Source organism: Peromyscus maniculatus, chromosome 4 (genome assembly GCF_049852395.1).
Source record: "Peromyscus maniculatus bairdii isolate BWxNUB_F1_BW_parent chromosome 4, HU_Pman_BW_mat_3.1, whole genome shotgun sequence".
NCBI classification, from domain to species: domain Eukaryota; kingdom Metazoa; phylum Chordata; class Mammalia; order Rodentia; family Cricetidae; genus Peromyscus; species Peromyscus maniculatus.
In genome coordinates this window covers 14,897,928-14,915,921 of record NC_134855.1, presented here as the reverse complement: position 1 = coordinate 14,915,921, position 17,994 = coordinate 14,897,928, and the positions used below count along the sequence as shown (strand labels likewise).

Sequence of the window (17,994 nt, the reverse complement as noted above, 5' to 3'; positions counted from 1 at the left end):
CCCAACAGCCTGAGTTCAATCCCCAGGACTCACAGAAAGGTAGAAAAATACCAAGTCCACAAAGACGTCCTTTCACCTCCACATCTACGCCACCGCACCAATACCCACATATATCAATAATATTAAAATGACTTTAAAGAAATGTTTGGACTTCCTTCAGCAAGCAGAAACTCTGCCTAAGGTTAATTTCATATTTGCAAAGGGTAGGGGCCAGGATATGCACAAAATTACAGTTGTTAAGCGAGGTCTCTAATTCTCCAAATCAAGATGACACATAGTACATGCCTCCTCTATGAAGAGGTGAGGACCTTTCCAACCTCTCAGGTTGAAAATTCAGGAGCAGACCCTCCGCTGGGAAATGCGGTACAGGCAGTAAATAAGGACCCCTGAGAAGGGGTCTCCAGTGTTTGTCCAGCTGCTCCTTAGTAGGAGCCAGTGAACAGCAGTTGTAGGATCATGAGACAATGCAAACCTCTGAATATGTGCCACCTTAAAAAAAAAAAAAAGAAAGAAAAAAGAAAAAGGGGTGGGGGGCAGGGCGGGCGGGCAGAGAGTACTCGTCCAGCATACTCAAGTACAAAAATAAGACAAAAGTTTTTTTCAAAGACCTCAAATGTTGTTTTCCAGTCTAGGTCATTAGTCCAAGAAGAGGGTGTGTCAACATTGAGTGAGGCAGTCACCTGGTCACGAAATCCTATTTGCCACAGTATCCTGATTGCCCAGCCCTCCCTGCCCTCTAGGCCATGTGGACCCTCAACACACAACTCTCTACTGAACATCTCTTCTGCGGTTTGCGTGCTATTATGTGCTCCAAGTGACTGTCCTGGGCCAAAGCCACAGTGAGAAATCAAACAAAATCTAACAGTTGCAGAACAAGGACCCCATGTTCTTATTCTTCAAAATTAATGCAGCTAAAATCTGTGAAAACTTGAGCAATAAGTATGATGAGAGAAATGGAATCTAACATAAGCTATTAAGGTCATAAGATCGTAATGAGAGTTCAATCCATGAATCAGCAGGGAGAAGACACTGCAGAATGCCAGCTAAGAACCAAGAAACAGGAAATGAGGTTGGAAACTCCAGTGGTGAAAATCGGATGAGGAGGGAGATGACGAATGAAGATTCAGAATCCAAAGGCCTCCCCCACAAAGCAGTCAGCTAATCATGAAACATGAAGCACTTCTCTTGAGGGGTCTTAAGATTAGAGGCCAGCACACACCATCTTGACCAAGAGCACAGAGGGCATGGATGCTAGGATGTACACTGTAGTCTGAGTCAGACACATCATAAGGAAACACCAAACCAACCAACCAACCAAAGGACAATGGACCAACTCAACAGCCTGAAAATCAAGAAAGGCAAAGGCTGGGCACTGTGGCTTCAGGGAGACTTCAAGGCCTGACAAGTGAAAACAGTGAGTACAGGGTGAAAGGACGTCGCTGGGACAAGTGGCAAGCCTGGACAAGGTCTCAAATAGTGTGCCTCAGGACGTCCCTGAGCCATAAACACACCAGTGCTGCCGGGAAAGCCTCTGTTCCCTAATCTACTCCAAACATAAACGTGAGAAGTAGTACCCTGGGAAGGTTAGATTTAAAAAACAAATTCCTTGAGCTGTCTGCTACATATTAAATTTATGCCAAAATAAAATGCGACAACTTTGCCCGTGTTGTCTGTCAATCTTGGTAAAAAACAAAAGTATTTACTAGACTGGCAATATATTTACAGAACAGTTAAGAAATTATCATTTTTGGGATACAGCCTCTCCACATCTAAGAATGTGAAGCCTCTTCCAAGAACTACAGAAAAGTTTAGGACTTACTGGGCTATCAACAGGGTTCCTCCTCCAGGGCTTCTGTCCCAGTCAACCTAAAGGACACAAAGGACTATTCCTGCTCATGCTTTGGTCCCCAGCTGTGGCAGCCTGGAGACCACAGCCACTACCAGGTAAAATAACATCACTGGCAGGCCAGGAACTGCACCTACTCAGTCAGTTGTGTAAAAGGAGGTACAAAGGTTAGAGTCTTGTCTTCCAACATTTTATACAAGGTTTCAATCTCTGGTAACAAGACAAGCCAGCCTTAACTGTCGTCTTCTGGGGGTCTCTTCCCAGTGTGTCAGGGATAATCCTCTTATTAAAAGACCAGGAACATCCCATCTTCCTTATTCTTTGACACAATTTTTTTCCCAGGTTCTTTTCTTCTTTTCTTTTCTTTCTTTCTTTCTTTTTTAAGATTTATTTATGTATTATGTATAGTGTTCTGTCTGCATGTTTGCCTGCATGCCAGAAGAGGGCGCCAGATCTCATTATAGATGGTTGTGAGCCACCATGTGGTTGCTGGGAATTGAACTCAGGACCACTGGAAGAGCAGCCAGATGCTCTTAGCCACTGAGCCATCTCTCCAGCCCCCTCTTTGACACAATTTATAAACCATAGAAACTGTCAATTCCTTAAAAGTTTGGTAAATGCACCAGGAAAAGTTCTCACAAAAAGTCATCCCACGAAGATATATGCACGTCTTCACGCCTGAGTCCATCTGTCTTGTAGTTATGTCTCTAGCTCTCCCGTTCCTTTTTCTCCAATACAGAGCTGTGTCACATACACTGAACATACACAGCATAGGAATACTCTTCATGTTTTTATTTGATATCTACTAGACCTGAATTTATGTCATTTTGTTTTCTGCATTCTTTATTTTGCCCTGTTTTATTGACTCATCAGTCCAGAAAATTATCTATTTTATTGATCTGTCAAAAGAACAGCTTTTAGTTTTACAGTTTCTCTTTAAAACATTTAAAATGTTTCTACTTTGTTATTTTACTGCTAAATTTACTTTTTAATTTTGTTGTTTTGCTTTTTCGAGACAGGTGTGTGTGTGTGTGTGTGTGTGTGTGTGTGTGTGTGTGTGTGTGCGCGCGCGCGCGCGCGTGTGCGCGTGTGCGTGCGTAACAGCACTGGCTGTCCTGGAACTCAATCTGTAGACCAGGCTGGCCTTGAACTCAGAGATCTGTCTGTCTCTGTCTCCTGAGTGCTGGGATTAAAGGTGTGTGCCACCAGTGCCCAGCTTACTTTTTAATTTTTATTACAACAAGATACAACGTCTTTTAAACTCTACGAAGATAATGAAGTGATCTATGTAGCCTCTCCGCAGCAGCCTGGAATGCAGAGGCAGGAAGGTTAGAAAGAGCACGCTGAGCTGCTTCCAGGACTTGGCTGAGGGATCTGCTGCCGTCATACAGTTCCCTACTCTGTAACCTGCTTTGTCTTCCCACTAAGTTATTTGGGGCCTTCCTAGAATGTCTACCACCACAGTCCTTCAACTAGACACATCCAGTGGACTCTTGAAATTTTATGTTCATCCGGGGCATCTACACTTCCCTTGGCTAAATCCTCTCTATTCTCTGTTAGTTCCTCCTATATAGATCTCATTTTTCTAGTTTCTCCTTTGCTTCCCCCCACCCCCTCTTTTCTGGGAGATTCTTTTTTTCTACACAGCCATCTAACATTTTAATAGACTCTTACACTTCAGACACCAAAATGCATACTTCCTCAGAGCTCTATGGAACCTAATGTGGACACACCATATGGCAGTCTTCTAGATGCCCCTTCCCAGTACTCATTCTAGGTCCCCAGCCTCTTACTGATGTATATTCTGAACTATAGCTGCAGTTAGGGGATCTCCTCAATGTCAGGGGTGTCTGGGCACCCCTTCACTGTTAGAGGGAGGTAGCAGGAAGTGGGCTTTGCTGTAGGTGACCAAAGCAAGAAGCCAGCTGATGGCAAACCTCAGTCACTGTGGGTCTTGTCCTTAAGACCAGTTTCTGCAAGAAGACTCTTCCCTGAGTTGCAGGTGGGGCAAATAAGCCTGTGGAAGCCAGCAAGGAAGTGAGGCTTACTGGTACCGGTGACTGGAAGAAGCTCACACAAAAGCCTTGATTCTGGTCACCTCACCCCTGCCTGCCCCAAGCTGGAGTCTGAGACCATGACTTACAGGCTTGGTCTCCCCCAAGTATGTTCATATCCCCAGGCCTTGGACATGGAAGGTGTTGCTGGAAGCAAGGGGGACCCAGGCTCTCACTGTTCTTCAGACTGACTTTCAAAGACACCCCCAGGCATGGCTGCTAGCCAGTCTTTCTACCTTTCTGTGGCAGCTCCAGAATTCTAGCTGGTGAACTGTATTGCTTCTCTGGCTAGCCAGCTCCTGGAACTTACAATTCAGTTGTTCAATCTATAGACAGTCACAAAACTTCTTTTTCTTCCCTTTACTTTTCTCTGGGATTGTGTCAGGATTGGTTGAAATGGACCTAGTTCACTAATTACTAAGCTCCTTGCTTTCAGACATACACATGTCAGGCACCCACCTCCCTTATAGACACTTCAGGCTGTGTTCTATGGTTCCGGTAGTTATTCACTTGTTCAATACCTAGTCCACATCTGTTTGTCTAGACATTTATTTATTTACTTTTTAAATAATTTTTTAAAATTTATTTTATGTGCATTGGTATGACAGTCTCAGATCTCCTGGAACTAGAGTTACGGAAAGTTGTAAGCTGCCATGTGGGCCTGGGAATTAAACCCAGGTCCTCTGGAAAAGCAATCAGTGCTCTTAACCGCTGAGCCATCTCTCTCCAGCCCCTTTCCCTGTCTTTCAAGTCACCTCTGTGTCTGTAAAAAATGTATTATCTGCACTTCCATGCCTGGAGTAGGCATAACAACAGCCTGAGCTGTCCAGGGCTAAAGTCTGAGACACTATCCCAGTGCAGGCACTGGTCGGGCCCCTGGCCTCCTACCTGCCCACTCCAGACTTAGGACATCGAGCCACTGACAGCACCTTGGCAGCTCTGTACCATGCCCTTCACAACCGTTCCCTTTTCCTCCTCCCTGCTACAGGTCACGAGCACCCAGAAAGAGGTTTTCTGGCATCAGGCCACGGCAGGAGACAGACTGAATCTACCATTCATTCTCATGTCTTCAGAAAGTTCTACAGTTATTTGCCCTTGGTTTCTGACAGGGGTCTCATTTATGCAGCCCAGGCTGATCTTGGTCCTAACAGCCTACCAAATGCCAGAACTAAAGGTGAATGCCACCCTATCTGGCTTAGGTTCTAAATGTTTCAATAAGGAAGGATTTTAAATCTCATTCACTCTGAAACAGAAATAAAGTCACAAAACACAATGACATATTATCCAAATACTTAGTGGGCGCTTTCCACATCACATAAGATGCAGATTATGAATAAGTATTTGGTGTCTGGGCATTTCTAGTACGTGGTAGTATCCCAACTAACACAGGGACTCCGTGCTAATTCCTTGGGTTTCTCCTGCATGTGAAATGCACACTGGTCCCTTTCAGATCTGTTCAGGGGAAGTGTTCGTTCTCCACTCACCATCCAGTTTCATCTGCTCTGGGCAATAATAGTGAACCACCGCTAAGAGAGCAGCGCCATCACTGCCGTCTCTCATCAAGTCCTCCAACAACGGGAAGTAGGGTGACTGCCTAGCAGAAAGATGCTCTCGCCGATAGCGGACCTGCAGTTGATAAAAGGAAAATGGTCTCTGCGTGTGAGATCGCTTCACCCTGTGTATGTTACAGGCACACTGCTAGAGCAAGATTTACACCAAGCCTAGAGCCACATGAAGACCAACTGTTATTGCCTGGAAAAGTTCAGACTGTGTGGATGATACCCTCTGTCCAGAACAAACAAGTCAGATCCAGGGACTGGGGCCCATGGGTACACTGGATGGCAGAGATCCACTGCTAACACCACCAGGGCCAGTCTAACTCTAAACTGACTCTGGCGGTGGGTACACTCAGGAAGGAGACAAAACGCAATATCTATACTATCATAAGCCGATGCATTACAAACTAATGAGAAACAAGTTAAACAGTGAGCATTCACAGCTTGAAAGACCCAAGCTACAGGCACTTTCCTAAGTATTATCAATATTAACATTGGTCATTAAGAATTACAAAATAGCATTAATTGATAGTTTGAGAAATTTCAGAAACCAGGTTAAACAAAATTTCTCACACTACTACACCAGCCACCAAGAACTACAAGTGAAACATCAGTACTAAAACCCACAAGATCATCAAGCAAATGCTAGGCCAAGGCTCCCTTATGTGCACACCCGAGGAAGCTACCTGTCGGTATTCTAAGAACCACAGCCCATGCCTCTCTGCCCACGTTCAGAGAGAGCTGAGCTGAGAGGGGACTGCTCAGTGCAGAGACAACGCCCCGAGAGTTGCAGTGTACTGCTCTTGCCTGCATCAGTGCCCAGGGCAGGAGACCCAACGGCCAAATTTTCTACAGAGGGGGCACATACACAACAGAAACTAAAAGAAAGCCAGCACCTGCCTATAACAAGAACTGTTGGTTTCTGAGAGTTCTGCAGGTGAGTCCAAATCAAAAAATCATCTTGGAATCTAGACTGCAAGCTGATGCCTCTACAGATACTCGTAACCAGTAGTGATGCTCATCAGAACACTTGGAACCGATTCCCTTAGATTTAGCAACAAGGCTTGTTTTGTGTTGACTGTATGTTCCAACACACATTTTAACTTGTTTCTCAGAGCCCATGACACGTACTACCACAGGGAACCCGCCTCATACTGTACCACACGTGCAAAGTCCACAGGTTCCAGCATGCAGTGCATCACAGCATGCTCCAGGCCAGGCTTTCACAGAGAGAGCAGACAGGGAGTGAGCAGGCATGCAGTAAAGCAAATGGTTTTTTTGAGTAAAGATGGATGGCATGGGTAAAAATTGGGCTGACACTAAACTACAGGGGCCCAGGAGGCTCACAGGACTGCTTTGCTCACTCACATCTTCTAACTTCTAGCTGTGAAATGTTTAGATAAGACCCATAACCTGTCAACCTTTACCACATGTTTTCTTGTTGGTCTAGTTACTGAACACCACTACAGGACACCCATAGCCTCTCTAACAAAGGAAAGTTAAGGGAGATTGCTTTTGGTTATATTTCTCTTTTTTCATGAAACTTATCTGAAACCAAACCTCTGATGCCTGAGTGTGTAAGCCCTTGCCTTGGTCAAACCCAGGACTCAAACACGCATTAAGCATGCCTTCCTCCTCCTCCTCCTCCTCCTCCTCCTCCTCCTCCTCCTCCTCCTCCTCCTCCTCCTCCTCCTCACTAACATACCATCAGGAAGTACAACCTAAGTTTACATGGGGCCCTCAGGTGGGAACCCAAAGGACAATCTGGGCTAAATAATGAAGCTACAGGACCCAGGCAATCAAAGGGCACACTCAAACCATCTACAAAGAGATCTGTGCCCAAAAGTTCACATGAAAAGGTACCACTTGGCACCAGGCATTTCCTATAAAGGCAGTAACAAACTAGTCTACTTCCAGAATTGGGCACCTGTTAGGTACTGCTAGAATTACTAAACCAAATCCTGGTTTCTAAAATTTGTGTGAAAATTCATTATTTCAGAAGCCCTGCATCTGAACTGACCTAACTCAGCCTGCAGAATCTGAGTTGACTTCTATATAGGCCTAAGGGACAGCAAAAGGAGACCACATCAAGACACACCAGCAGGAGCCCTCTCTGCAGTCCGCCTGTGCCCTCAGTAGGAGAACACCTTCCCAACCTGACAGCCTTGAATACAGGTACTAGGGAAGGTCATGGTAGATACTGCCCCTCAGGCAAAGTAACAGCAGGAAAAAAGGGTTAAGGATTGATGCCAGCCACTAGGTCACTATCTTGGTGTCTACTAGGAACAACAGTGTCCTGTCAGCTATGCTACACTGGTCACTTAGAGATCACTTAGAACCTGGAGTAAATGGACATGGCATTCCAAAGTGCCACATAACAAAGCCCATCAGCGTGGCCAGCAGGGCTCATGCTAGAGAACATGTAACACAACCCCCAGGTGGACATTTAAACAAACAAAAACCCAGTCTTGGGTGCGAGCAATTTTAATGGAAGCGCATGATGGCAACAAGATGGCTTTGCAGATTGCGGCTGGTGGCCTGAGTCACTTACGGGTACTAACTTCCAATACCACTTGGAGGGAGACTGCTCAGGAAGCAGGAAGGAAGGTGGAAAGGAATGTCAGCACTGCGGGTCCAGGTGTGGCCATGACACACACACGCTCACACGCAAGAGGTGGAGATGGCCTCTGGGAAGCAAAGGCTTTCCAGTGTGTATGACCTCAGCTGATCACAATACAGGCAATTCAACTGGAAGATAACTTGTCCCCTTCACAACTCTATCCTCCATAATGGCAAAGAATAGTTCCAAACTTGAGAAAGTCAAGGGGACCAGGCTAGAGGTCTATGCCCATGTCTGTCTGTCCCATCCAAGGATTAAGGAGGCACTCGACCCGACTGACTAGAGTTGGCCAGTATAGAGAGAAAACCACAAGGGGAGAAGACATGTTGCTCTCAGAGGTAAAACTGTGTCAACAGTCAGGCACTCCTGTGTACACACCACTGACTGTGACACATGCCTTGACAAAAGAGAAAATGGCCAGGGATAAGGCCAAAGCCAGAATGTGGAATGAATGCACCCATCTGCATCCATCCCAAGGTACACACTTTCCACTGGCTCCAGGCACTGGGCTTCAGACCGCCGCCGGCCTCATGGCACCTATCAGGCCATGTCAAGAATCTGCAGGGCACAGCTTCTACAGGGCATTGTCTGCTCAATCTCTTACCTTCATAAGTTCACTCCCAGCTCAGGCTACATTACTTCCATTACTGAACCTCCCAAGTCCTCCCAGAATACCCCTGTTCAACAAACCATGAGCCCTTTTTGGGGGTGAGGAATAGAAGACAGGCTGTTCATGGTAACTCCTAATTGAGGCATTGAGAATCAGCCACCAGGATAATCTAAGAGGCTGGCTTGCTTGGGATGATAAAAATACAGAATGATCAAGTAGAAACAGACATATAAAAAATTACCAATATTAACTTAATGTGTTTTGAAGAAATTAAATTTACTCTTTACCTTTTGATGAGCGGGACTTTCCAGTGGCTGCTGTTTTAATTTAACTTCTTTCTCTGTTATCTCTCTCATTTTAAGATTTACCTAAGGCAGAAGAAAAATGCATTAAGAAGGCCACTGCTCCCCCATGTCATCCCCTATATCTCCATTTCATCACCAGGCGATCCCACAGCACCTGCTGTTAACTCTTAAGACACAGGTGCCATCAGGCCAATTACAAAGATACAGAACAGTTGGATTCTACGTGACCCAAAACTTGCCATGAGTGACAGGGTCAGCCTGCTCCTGCAAATACCTCCAAATACCTCCAAATACCAGTAAGGCTCTTCCCTCACCACTGTGGAATCCTGAGGGCCAGACCCCATGCACACTGTGAACACAGTTGTCTGCAGACAACCCATAACAATCTACCTAATCTTGGGTCACACCTCCTCTGACCACAGAAAGTCAACACCAAATAAAATTCAGTTATAAAATCCAAGCTGTAAATCCCTTAAAACCACAGATTTAAGTAATCTCTCCTGAAATTAAGACAGTGTCCAATTTCTGTTTATATGGGGTCAGTGAGATAGTTCAGCACTCTAGTCTAGTGTCTGGAGTTCTATCCCCGGAACCCACATAAAGACAGAAGGAGAGAACAAGTTCCACAGAGTTGTTCTCTGACTACAGCCTGCCGACGTGTGCACCCACACATCCATCATCACACACACAATACAATTTCTTAATTTGTGTAATAGCAGACTTTGTAAACATACACATTAATACTTAGAGGAGTGGCCAGAGTGACAATCAGGTGAACATGTGCAGTACTGAATGGCTCATCAACAAACAAAAATAAATATGTGAATGACATAACATCAAGAAGGTAGAAAATCTCTTTAAAACGAAGATAAAGGGGCTGGAGAGACAGCCCAGTGGTTAAAAGCACTTGTTTTTACAGAGGACCTGGGCTTCATTTCCAGCACTCACATGGCGGCTCTCAACCGCTTATTCTGCCCCACCCAGAGCAAGGCCACAGGTGCACATAGTCAGTTGGGTTGTCTGTCTGTCTGTCTGTCTGTCTGTCAATCTCTATGTGTGTTCATGTACTTGTGCTCACAGTGCCACAGTACACATGTGGAGGTCAGAAGACAATTTGCAGAAGCAGTTCTCTCCTTCTACCATGCAGATAAGGACCAAACTCCAGTGTGCGGGCTTGGCAGCAAGTATCCTTATCTGATAAGCCATCTCACCAACCCAACAGTCAGATTTTTGAAGCAGAGTAAAGCCACTAACAAAACCTGGGTGAAAAGGCTGAGGGGCCCCCAGCTGGATCAGTCCCTCTGAATAGGTGAAACAGTTGATGGGCTTGATCAGTCTGGGAGGCAACTAGGCAGTGGGACCAAGTCCTGTGCTCATTGCATGAGTTGGCTGTTTGAAACCTGGAGCTTATTTATGCAGGGACACTCGGCTCAGTCTGGGAGGAAGGGACTGGACCTGCCTGGACTGAGTCTACCAGGTTGATCGCAGTCCTGGGGGGAGGATTTGCCCTGGAGGAGGTGGGAATGGGGGGTGGGCTGAGGGTAAGGGGAGGGTGTGGGAGAGGGGAGAATAGGGGAACCCATGGCTGATATGTAGAACTGAATGGTATTGTAAAATAAAATAAATTTAAAAAATAAAATTAAAAAAATTAAAAAAAAAAACCCTGGTTGAAGTGGCTCATGCCTGTAGTCTTAGAAGTTGGGAAGTGCAGGCAGAAAGATCAGAAGTTTAAGGTCCTCCTCAGATACACAGTGAAAGAAAGCAAAACCATTTAAAAAGTACTATATAAAATCCTATCTTTGTGCCTAAAATGTAAATTAATTTCAAATTTTTGATAGAATGGGCATTTTTAAAGGAAAATATACATTATTTTTCAAAATCAAGGATAATAACCATGGCAAAGTAAACCAAGCATCTACTGTGAGTCACGTGGCCCAGAAAGCAGAGGGGAGAGCACACCAGCTAGCCCCGGAGCGGGCTTGAGAGACAGACGGGAAGAGGATTGGGAGGATACGAGACACACACCCCCATCTTCTGAGGAGGAAGTAGGGCTGACCATAAGAGTCAGTACTAACTTTAAAAACATAATTGGGACAAAAACTGTCATCTTAGCCCCCAGTGCCCACCCTGCAATCAAGAAGCAACATCTTCATCCAAAGACAGAGACTGTCAACCACTGTCTATATCCAGCTGCAGGACCTGAAAAAAAAGTCTATTAAGTGATTTCCAGGAAGCCAAGGCTCAGTGAATGCATACTCAGTCTATAAAAATCACTACGAGAGTTAACAGGTGGGTGGGAAAATGGAGCTGGCAATGTGCAAGTGCAGTCAGCTCCAAATGGGACCTAGGGACACCTAGAAATCTGAGACACTGCTAAGGATTACACAAGAGCAAAGCTAAGCTAGGCAAGGCAGTGCACAAAGCTCATCCCAGCACTTGGGTATTAGTTAGTATACTAGCACTTCCGGAGTCACATGACCTTGCATGTGCTGTCAGCAGTCAGACAAAATGCTTAGTCACTCCAGGGCCTTATGTCCTACACAACCTGTGCATGCATGGGCACATAATCTGCATGCAGTGTGATCAGGTAATCTACATGCATGTGTGGCGTAGCCACATAAGCCATATACGCATGCACAAGGTGACTTATCAAAGCAGGCTCTACCCGCTTCCCGCTCTCTCCCTCTCGCCAGAGGTAGCACACATCCCCCACCCCAGCACCTTTCTTTTCAGCAGGCCTACCCACCTCCACTCTTTCTCTTCCCTAATAAAAAACTCTTAGAGGTTCCGTTGTACCTCATGTTTTCTTGAGCCTGGTAAATAATGCCAACAAATAAATAACATTGGGAGTCTGAGGTAAGACTGCTGAAAGCTTGAGGCCTAGTCTGAGCTACATAGTGAGCTCCAGGCCAGCCTAGAATCAATAGCAAAATCCTGTCTCTTAAAAAAGGGAAGGGGTTGGTACAACTCAGTCTGTAGAGTGTCTAATATTCATAAGACCCTAGGTTCAGTTCTCAGCACCACATAAAACTAGGTGTAACCTTTGGTGTAGAGGTAAGAGGATTGGTGGTTCAGGTTCAACTGCAACTACATAGCGATAACCAGTATGAGACTAGCCTGGAATATGTGATACCCCATTCAAAATACAAATACAGGCCACGTGAGGTTGCACACACCTTTAATCCAAGCACTTGGAAGGCAAAGGCAGGCAGATCTCTGTGAATTTGAGATTTGCCTGGTCTACAGAGTGAGCTCCAGGACAGCCAGGGTTATATAGAGAGATTTTGTCAATCAATTAATCAATCGATGAATCAATTAGCAAACAAACCAAAAGTAAATTTTATATATATATATAAATACACACACGTATGTATGTATGTATGTATGTATGTATGTATGTATGTATGTGTGTGTGTATGTATATGCTAGGGAGCTGGTCCAGTGAGTCCCAGTGTTAAAAGAGGGGGGAGGTGGAAGAAGCTGGTTGGCAAGAAGGCTCAGTGAGTAAAGGCACTTGCTACGAAGCCTGATAATCTGAGTTCAATCCCTGGGACCCACACAGTAGAATTAGAGAATCAACTTCCACAAGCTGTCCTCTGACCCCCACATGGCACCATGAGTATAAGCACACATACTTGTATATACAGACAGACAAAATGTAATTTTTTTCTAAAGCTGAGCATGACTATGTGCACCTGTGGCCCCAACACTTTGGGTGGCAAAGAGAAGAGGATCACTGCAGGTCAACCAGTCTAGCCAAAAAAATGGTGAATTTCAGGTTCAGTGAGAAACCCTGTGTCATGCGGATAAGGAAAGAAGAGAAGAAAACAAATAGACATCTTCCTCTGGTCTCATTGTGTACCTGCACTTAAAATACACGCATGTTCCCCCCAACCCCATGCATACACAAAAATGTCCTTTAAAAAAAATGTCCTTAATATATCAAGAATCCCTTATCTTTTTGCAGTGTGGAAACTGCATGGTCACTGTGAACTGCTAGTCCTTCACAATCGGGGAGGGCACAAGGACCAGAAAGCATTGGTCAGCACCAGCCTCCACAGCAACAACCACAGCTAGTACAAAACAACAAAAAACAAAATAAACAAGTGACTGTTGAAAGTAGAAAGAACATAACTGGGTGGGGCTGCCACAAAATGAATTCGACAACGACAAAAGTCCTAGGAGAAAAATATGTCTCCTATTACCATGAACACATCACTCTGGTCACAGTAGCCCTGGGCAACCTAACAATGCACGTCATAACCTACAGCAACTCCTATGAAATATTGGAGAACTTCAAGTAACCCAAAGAAAGAAAGGATGGAAAGTTAAAAAAAAAAAAAAGAGATAACCAGACATCAGGCCAGATGGTAGAATTCAGCCACATGGACAATCACAATCACACCGCTCTTACTGGTCTAGTCTCTAATGATAAAGCAGAGGCTATCAAATGCATAAATGAGGATGGCAAACTACACGGTGCTCAAGAATGCACTTAAATAGGAAGAAGACAGCAGAGTAAAAGGGCTGGGTATGCTGTGCACACATTTAATACCAGCATTCATGAGGCAGAGGCTGGCAGGTACTGTGAGTTTGGGGCCAGAATAATCTACATAATGAGACTATGCAAGCCAGGCTATATAGTGAGATACACACACACACAGACACACACACACACACACACACACACAGACACACACACACACACACACACACACACACACACACACACACACGAAACAATTACAAAGGATTAAAGAGGTACAGCATAGGCACACCAATACCGCTCACAGGCAGCTGGAAAAATACTAGGTTCTAAATGCAGAAACCTCTGGGGCAAGAGCTATTTATCACTGGTGATAGACACAGCTTAAAGACTAGGGGTTAATCATAAAAATACACAAACCCTGATAAGAGACTTTGAACCTATGGAGTGCAGAGCAGACATAAGGAAGCATGAAACAGACAGTGCTGCCACGCCTGTTCCCCCCGAGAACAACCCTCAGGCCCAGGAGCAGGAAGAATGCAACACATACAGACAGGTACCACCAGCTGCCAGTGGGACTCAGTCACCCCACGATTCAAACCACACCACCAAATTCAACCAGAACTCAAAAAGCAGGGGCTGGAGACATGACTCTCCAGTTCACAGCACATATTGCTCTTCAAGGAATCTGAGTTTGGTTCCAAGCACCCACTTAGGGTGGCTCACAACCACCTGTAACTCCAGCTCCAGGGGATCCTATACCTCTGGCCTCAGCAGGTACCTGCATTCACATGCACAAGCCCCACTCCCCACCCCCGCATACACACAATAAAAACAATAAAAATAAATCTTAAAAAAACAAAACCCCAAATACAAAGCTGTCTCTGGAATGAATTCCCTCCAAATATTAAAAATCAAACAAGTCACCGGGCGGTGGTGGCGCACGCCTTTAATCTCAGCACTCAGGAGGCAGAGGCAGGCGGATCTCTGTGAGTTCGAGGCCAGCCTGGGTTACCAAGTGAGTTCCAGGAAAGGCGCAAAGCTACACAGAGAAGCCCTGTCTCAAAAAAAAAAAAAAAAAAAAAAAAAAAAAAAATCAAACAAGTCTTTTCAGATAATCCACTGATAAAACAAGAAACCACAAGTGAAACAAAGTATTTTAAAGGGAATGAAGTACAACATACTCAAGTACATGAGACAAAGCAAAGCACTGCCGGAGGGAAGGCACCACCTCGTAGCCTCACAGACGAGAAGCAAGGCAAGTTTGAATGAATTAGCTTCTACCTTAACAATGTATGAAGACAGAGTGTGTAATGCTTCCAATAGCTGAAACATTTTATTTTGCTTTTGTTTTTAGTGCTGAGACTAGAACCCAAGGCTTCCTGCACACTAGACAAGCATTCTGGCACTGTGCTACTTGCCCAGCCCCTAGAAACAAGGTTTGTCTGCTCTCACCATAACGAAGATGAATGCTTGAGATGATGGATGTGCTAACTGAATCCGACCATTACATGGTGCTGGAACATCACTGCACAAACATGCTCAGTTGCTATGTGCCAGTAACAACATTCAAGAGGTGAACACTGAGGCTAAGACAGGAGAAATGCTGGGAACTCAAAGGGCAGCTTGGGCTAAAGAATTAGAACCTGTCGCTAAATAAATAAATTTAAGGTAAGCCAGGCATGGTTGTGCGAAAGATAGGCGTGGTGGCATGTGCCTTTAATCTCAATGCTCAGGAGGCAGGTAGATCTCTGTGAGTTGGAGACCAGCCTAGTCTACAAAGCAAGTTCCAGGACAGCTAGGGCTGTTACACAGAGAAATCCTGTCTCAAAAAAACAAAAACAAAAACAAATAAATAAATTTAAGATGAAATAAAAACAAAAGGAGAGTAAAATAAATTAAAAGAAAAAAAAAGGTAAAGAAAAAATAAATATTAAATAGCAGAGACATGTAATATTCTGAAGATGATTAATAAAGTTGGTAAACCAGAAAAAAAAAAACAAGGAAGAAAGGATGATCAGCATCAGAAAATGAAGACAGGGTCATTACAGACTGCAGATACATTTACCCAAAAAGTTAAAAAAAAAAAAGTCAAAAGTTTATGCTAATAAATTCAACAACTTAAAATGAACTCCATGAAAGCTACAAATACCAAAACTGACACAAAATTAGACAGAAAATCTAAATAACTTAAAGTATATATAGAAGTTTTCACAACTAAACCCATATACAACTCCAGGCCCAGATGGCTTCACCAGCAAGTCCAAAGGTTTCAGAATGGAAATGAAACCAATCATATTCAAGTTACTGCACAGAACAGAAAAAGGAAAACATCCCAATATCTTTTTTGAGCCAGTATCGTCCTAATATCAAAACAAGGGGGGGGGGATGCATTAGAGTAAAAATAGCAGACCACCACCATGCACAAAACTCAAGTCCAAGTGGATCAAAGACCTGAACATAAATCCAGTTACACTAAACTTAATAGAAAGTAGGAAGCACTCTTGAACGCATTGGCACCGGAGACCATTTCCTAAATAAAACACCAACAGCACAGACCCTGAACACAACAATTAATAAATGGGACCTCTCGAAACTGAGAAGCTTTTGCAGGGCAAAAGACACAGTCAATAAGACAAAAAGACAGCCAACAGAATGGGAAAAGATGTTCACCAACCCCACATCTGACAGAGGATTGATCTCCACAGTATATAAAGAACTCAAGAAACTAGACATCAAAGTACTGAACAGTCCAATTAAAAAATGGGCTAAAGAGCTAAACAGAGAATTCACAAAACAAGAATCACAAATGGCTGAAAGACATTTAAAGAAATGCTCAACATCCTTAATCATCAGAGAAATGCAAATCAAAACGACTCTGAGATACCACCTTACACCTGTCAGAATGGCTACGATCAAAAACACCAATGACAGTCAATGTTGGAGAGGATGTGGAGCAAAGGGAACACTCCTCCACTGTTGGTGGGAATGTAAACTTGTACAACCACTGCGGAAATCAGTATGGCGGTTTCTCAGACAATTAGGAATCGAACTACCTCAAGACCCAGCCATCCCACTCTTGGGCATATACCCAAGGAATGCTGATTCATACCATAAAGATACATGCTCAGCTATGTTCATAGCGGCACTATTTGTACTAGCCAGAACCTGGAAACAACCTAGATGCCCGTCAACGGAAGAATGGATGAAAAAAAATGTGGTACATATACACAATGGAATACTATTCAGCAGAGAAAAACAATGAAAGCATGAAATTTGCAGGCAAATGGATGGAACTAGAAAAAATCATCCTGAGTGAGATAACCCAAACCCAGAAAGACAGTCATGGTATGTACTCACTCATAAGTGGATGCTAGATATAAAATAAAGAACAATCAGACCACAAAAAAAAAAAAAAAAAAAAATAGCAGACCACTATCTGGGTCCTGAGGATTAGGGACAAACAAAAGCTTTCTTCTCCCACTTCTCCATATTCTACAAGAGGTCCTAACCAATTCCATAAGGGAAAGGGCTTTTTTTTTTTTTTTTTTTAATTTAACTGTGTTTCTGCAGACTAGCAACAAGCAACTGGAAATGGAACTAAGAAACACACACTCAAAACACTGAAATGCTGGGGATAAATTTCATGAACAAAAGTATGACAATGGACTGCATTCTTCAACAGGGTACCACATCCATGCCCCTCAAACTGATCTAGTTTCAATGAAATCCATTCAAATCATTCCAATCAAAATCCCTACAAATGCTTTTTGTAGAAACCAACAAGTTGATTCTAAAAACTCATGAGGACATGAAGACAACCTACTAGAGCTAAAACAATTCTTTCTTTAATAAAAAAGAATCCAGTTCAAAGACCATGTATTATCTAAATTCAAATTATTATTACAGACTACTGTCTGTATAAGCTACACTCACCTCAAGTTACCATGGAACTAGTCACATAGTTCAATGGAGAAGGAACATCTTGAGACAGACTCACATGTGCAGCTCAAATGGGACCCAACAGAGCCACTGCCACAGTAACATGCAGAGGAAAGAAAAATCTCTGCTATAGGGAATCTCTAACTGCTCTCTGTGCACAAAGCAGGTAGATTACATCCCTTCCCTGCTTCTTGCACAGTGAATAACCTCAAGGTACATCAGAAAGCTCAAGGAAAGAGCAAAGACCACCAAACCACTAGGAAGAAGCAAGGAAGCAAATCCTTGAATCTTGGGGCAGGGCAGAAATCACTTAGCAAGAAAGAATGTAAACTAGGCTTTAAAATCCCAGAAACCTTTGCTTTGGGAAAGCAATGGTTAAGAAATGGTAAAAGAGAAGAAAGTCACAACATACATTCCTAACAAGGTACACATATTCGTGCAACTAGATTAAGACAAAGAACCCAATTAAAAACTGGTTTAAACCAAGAATGGTATCACTCACTTGTAATCACAACATTCAAGAGACTAAGGCAGGAAGATCAAAAGTTCAAGGACAGCTTAGGATTCACAGAGTT

General features: G+C 43.8%; 1 protein-coding gene across 3 annotated transcripts in view; it reads right to left on the bottom strand.

Annotated features, from left to right (window-relative positions):
- Camsap1 (calmodulin regulated spectrin associated protein 1) overlaps positions 1–17,994 on the bottom strand; it is a 68,885-nt gene that overhangs the window by 23,803 nt on the left and 27,088 nt on the right. Inside the window, exons 4-6 of one of the 3 annotated variants that reach the window (XM_006980993.4) lie at positions 8,974–9,054; positions 8,008–8,040; positions 5,385–5,526 (exon numbers count right to left, since the gene is read on the bottom strand). In XM_006980993.4, the coding sequence (XP_006981055.1) occupies positions 5,385–5,526; positions 8,008–8,040; positions 8,974–9,054 (256 nt within the window). The remainder of the gene's footprint in view (positions 1–5,384; positions 5,527–8,007; positions 8,041–8,973; positions 9,055–17,994) is intronic. The other 2 variants (XM_006980994.4, XM_076569198.1) reach the window with 2 other exon arrangements.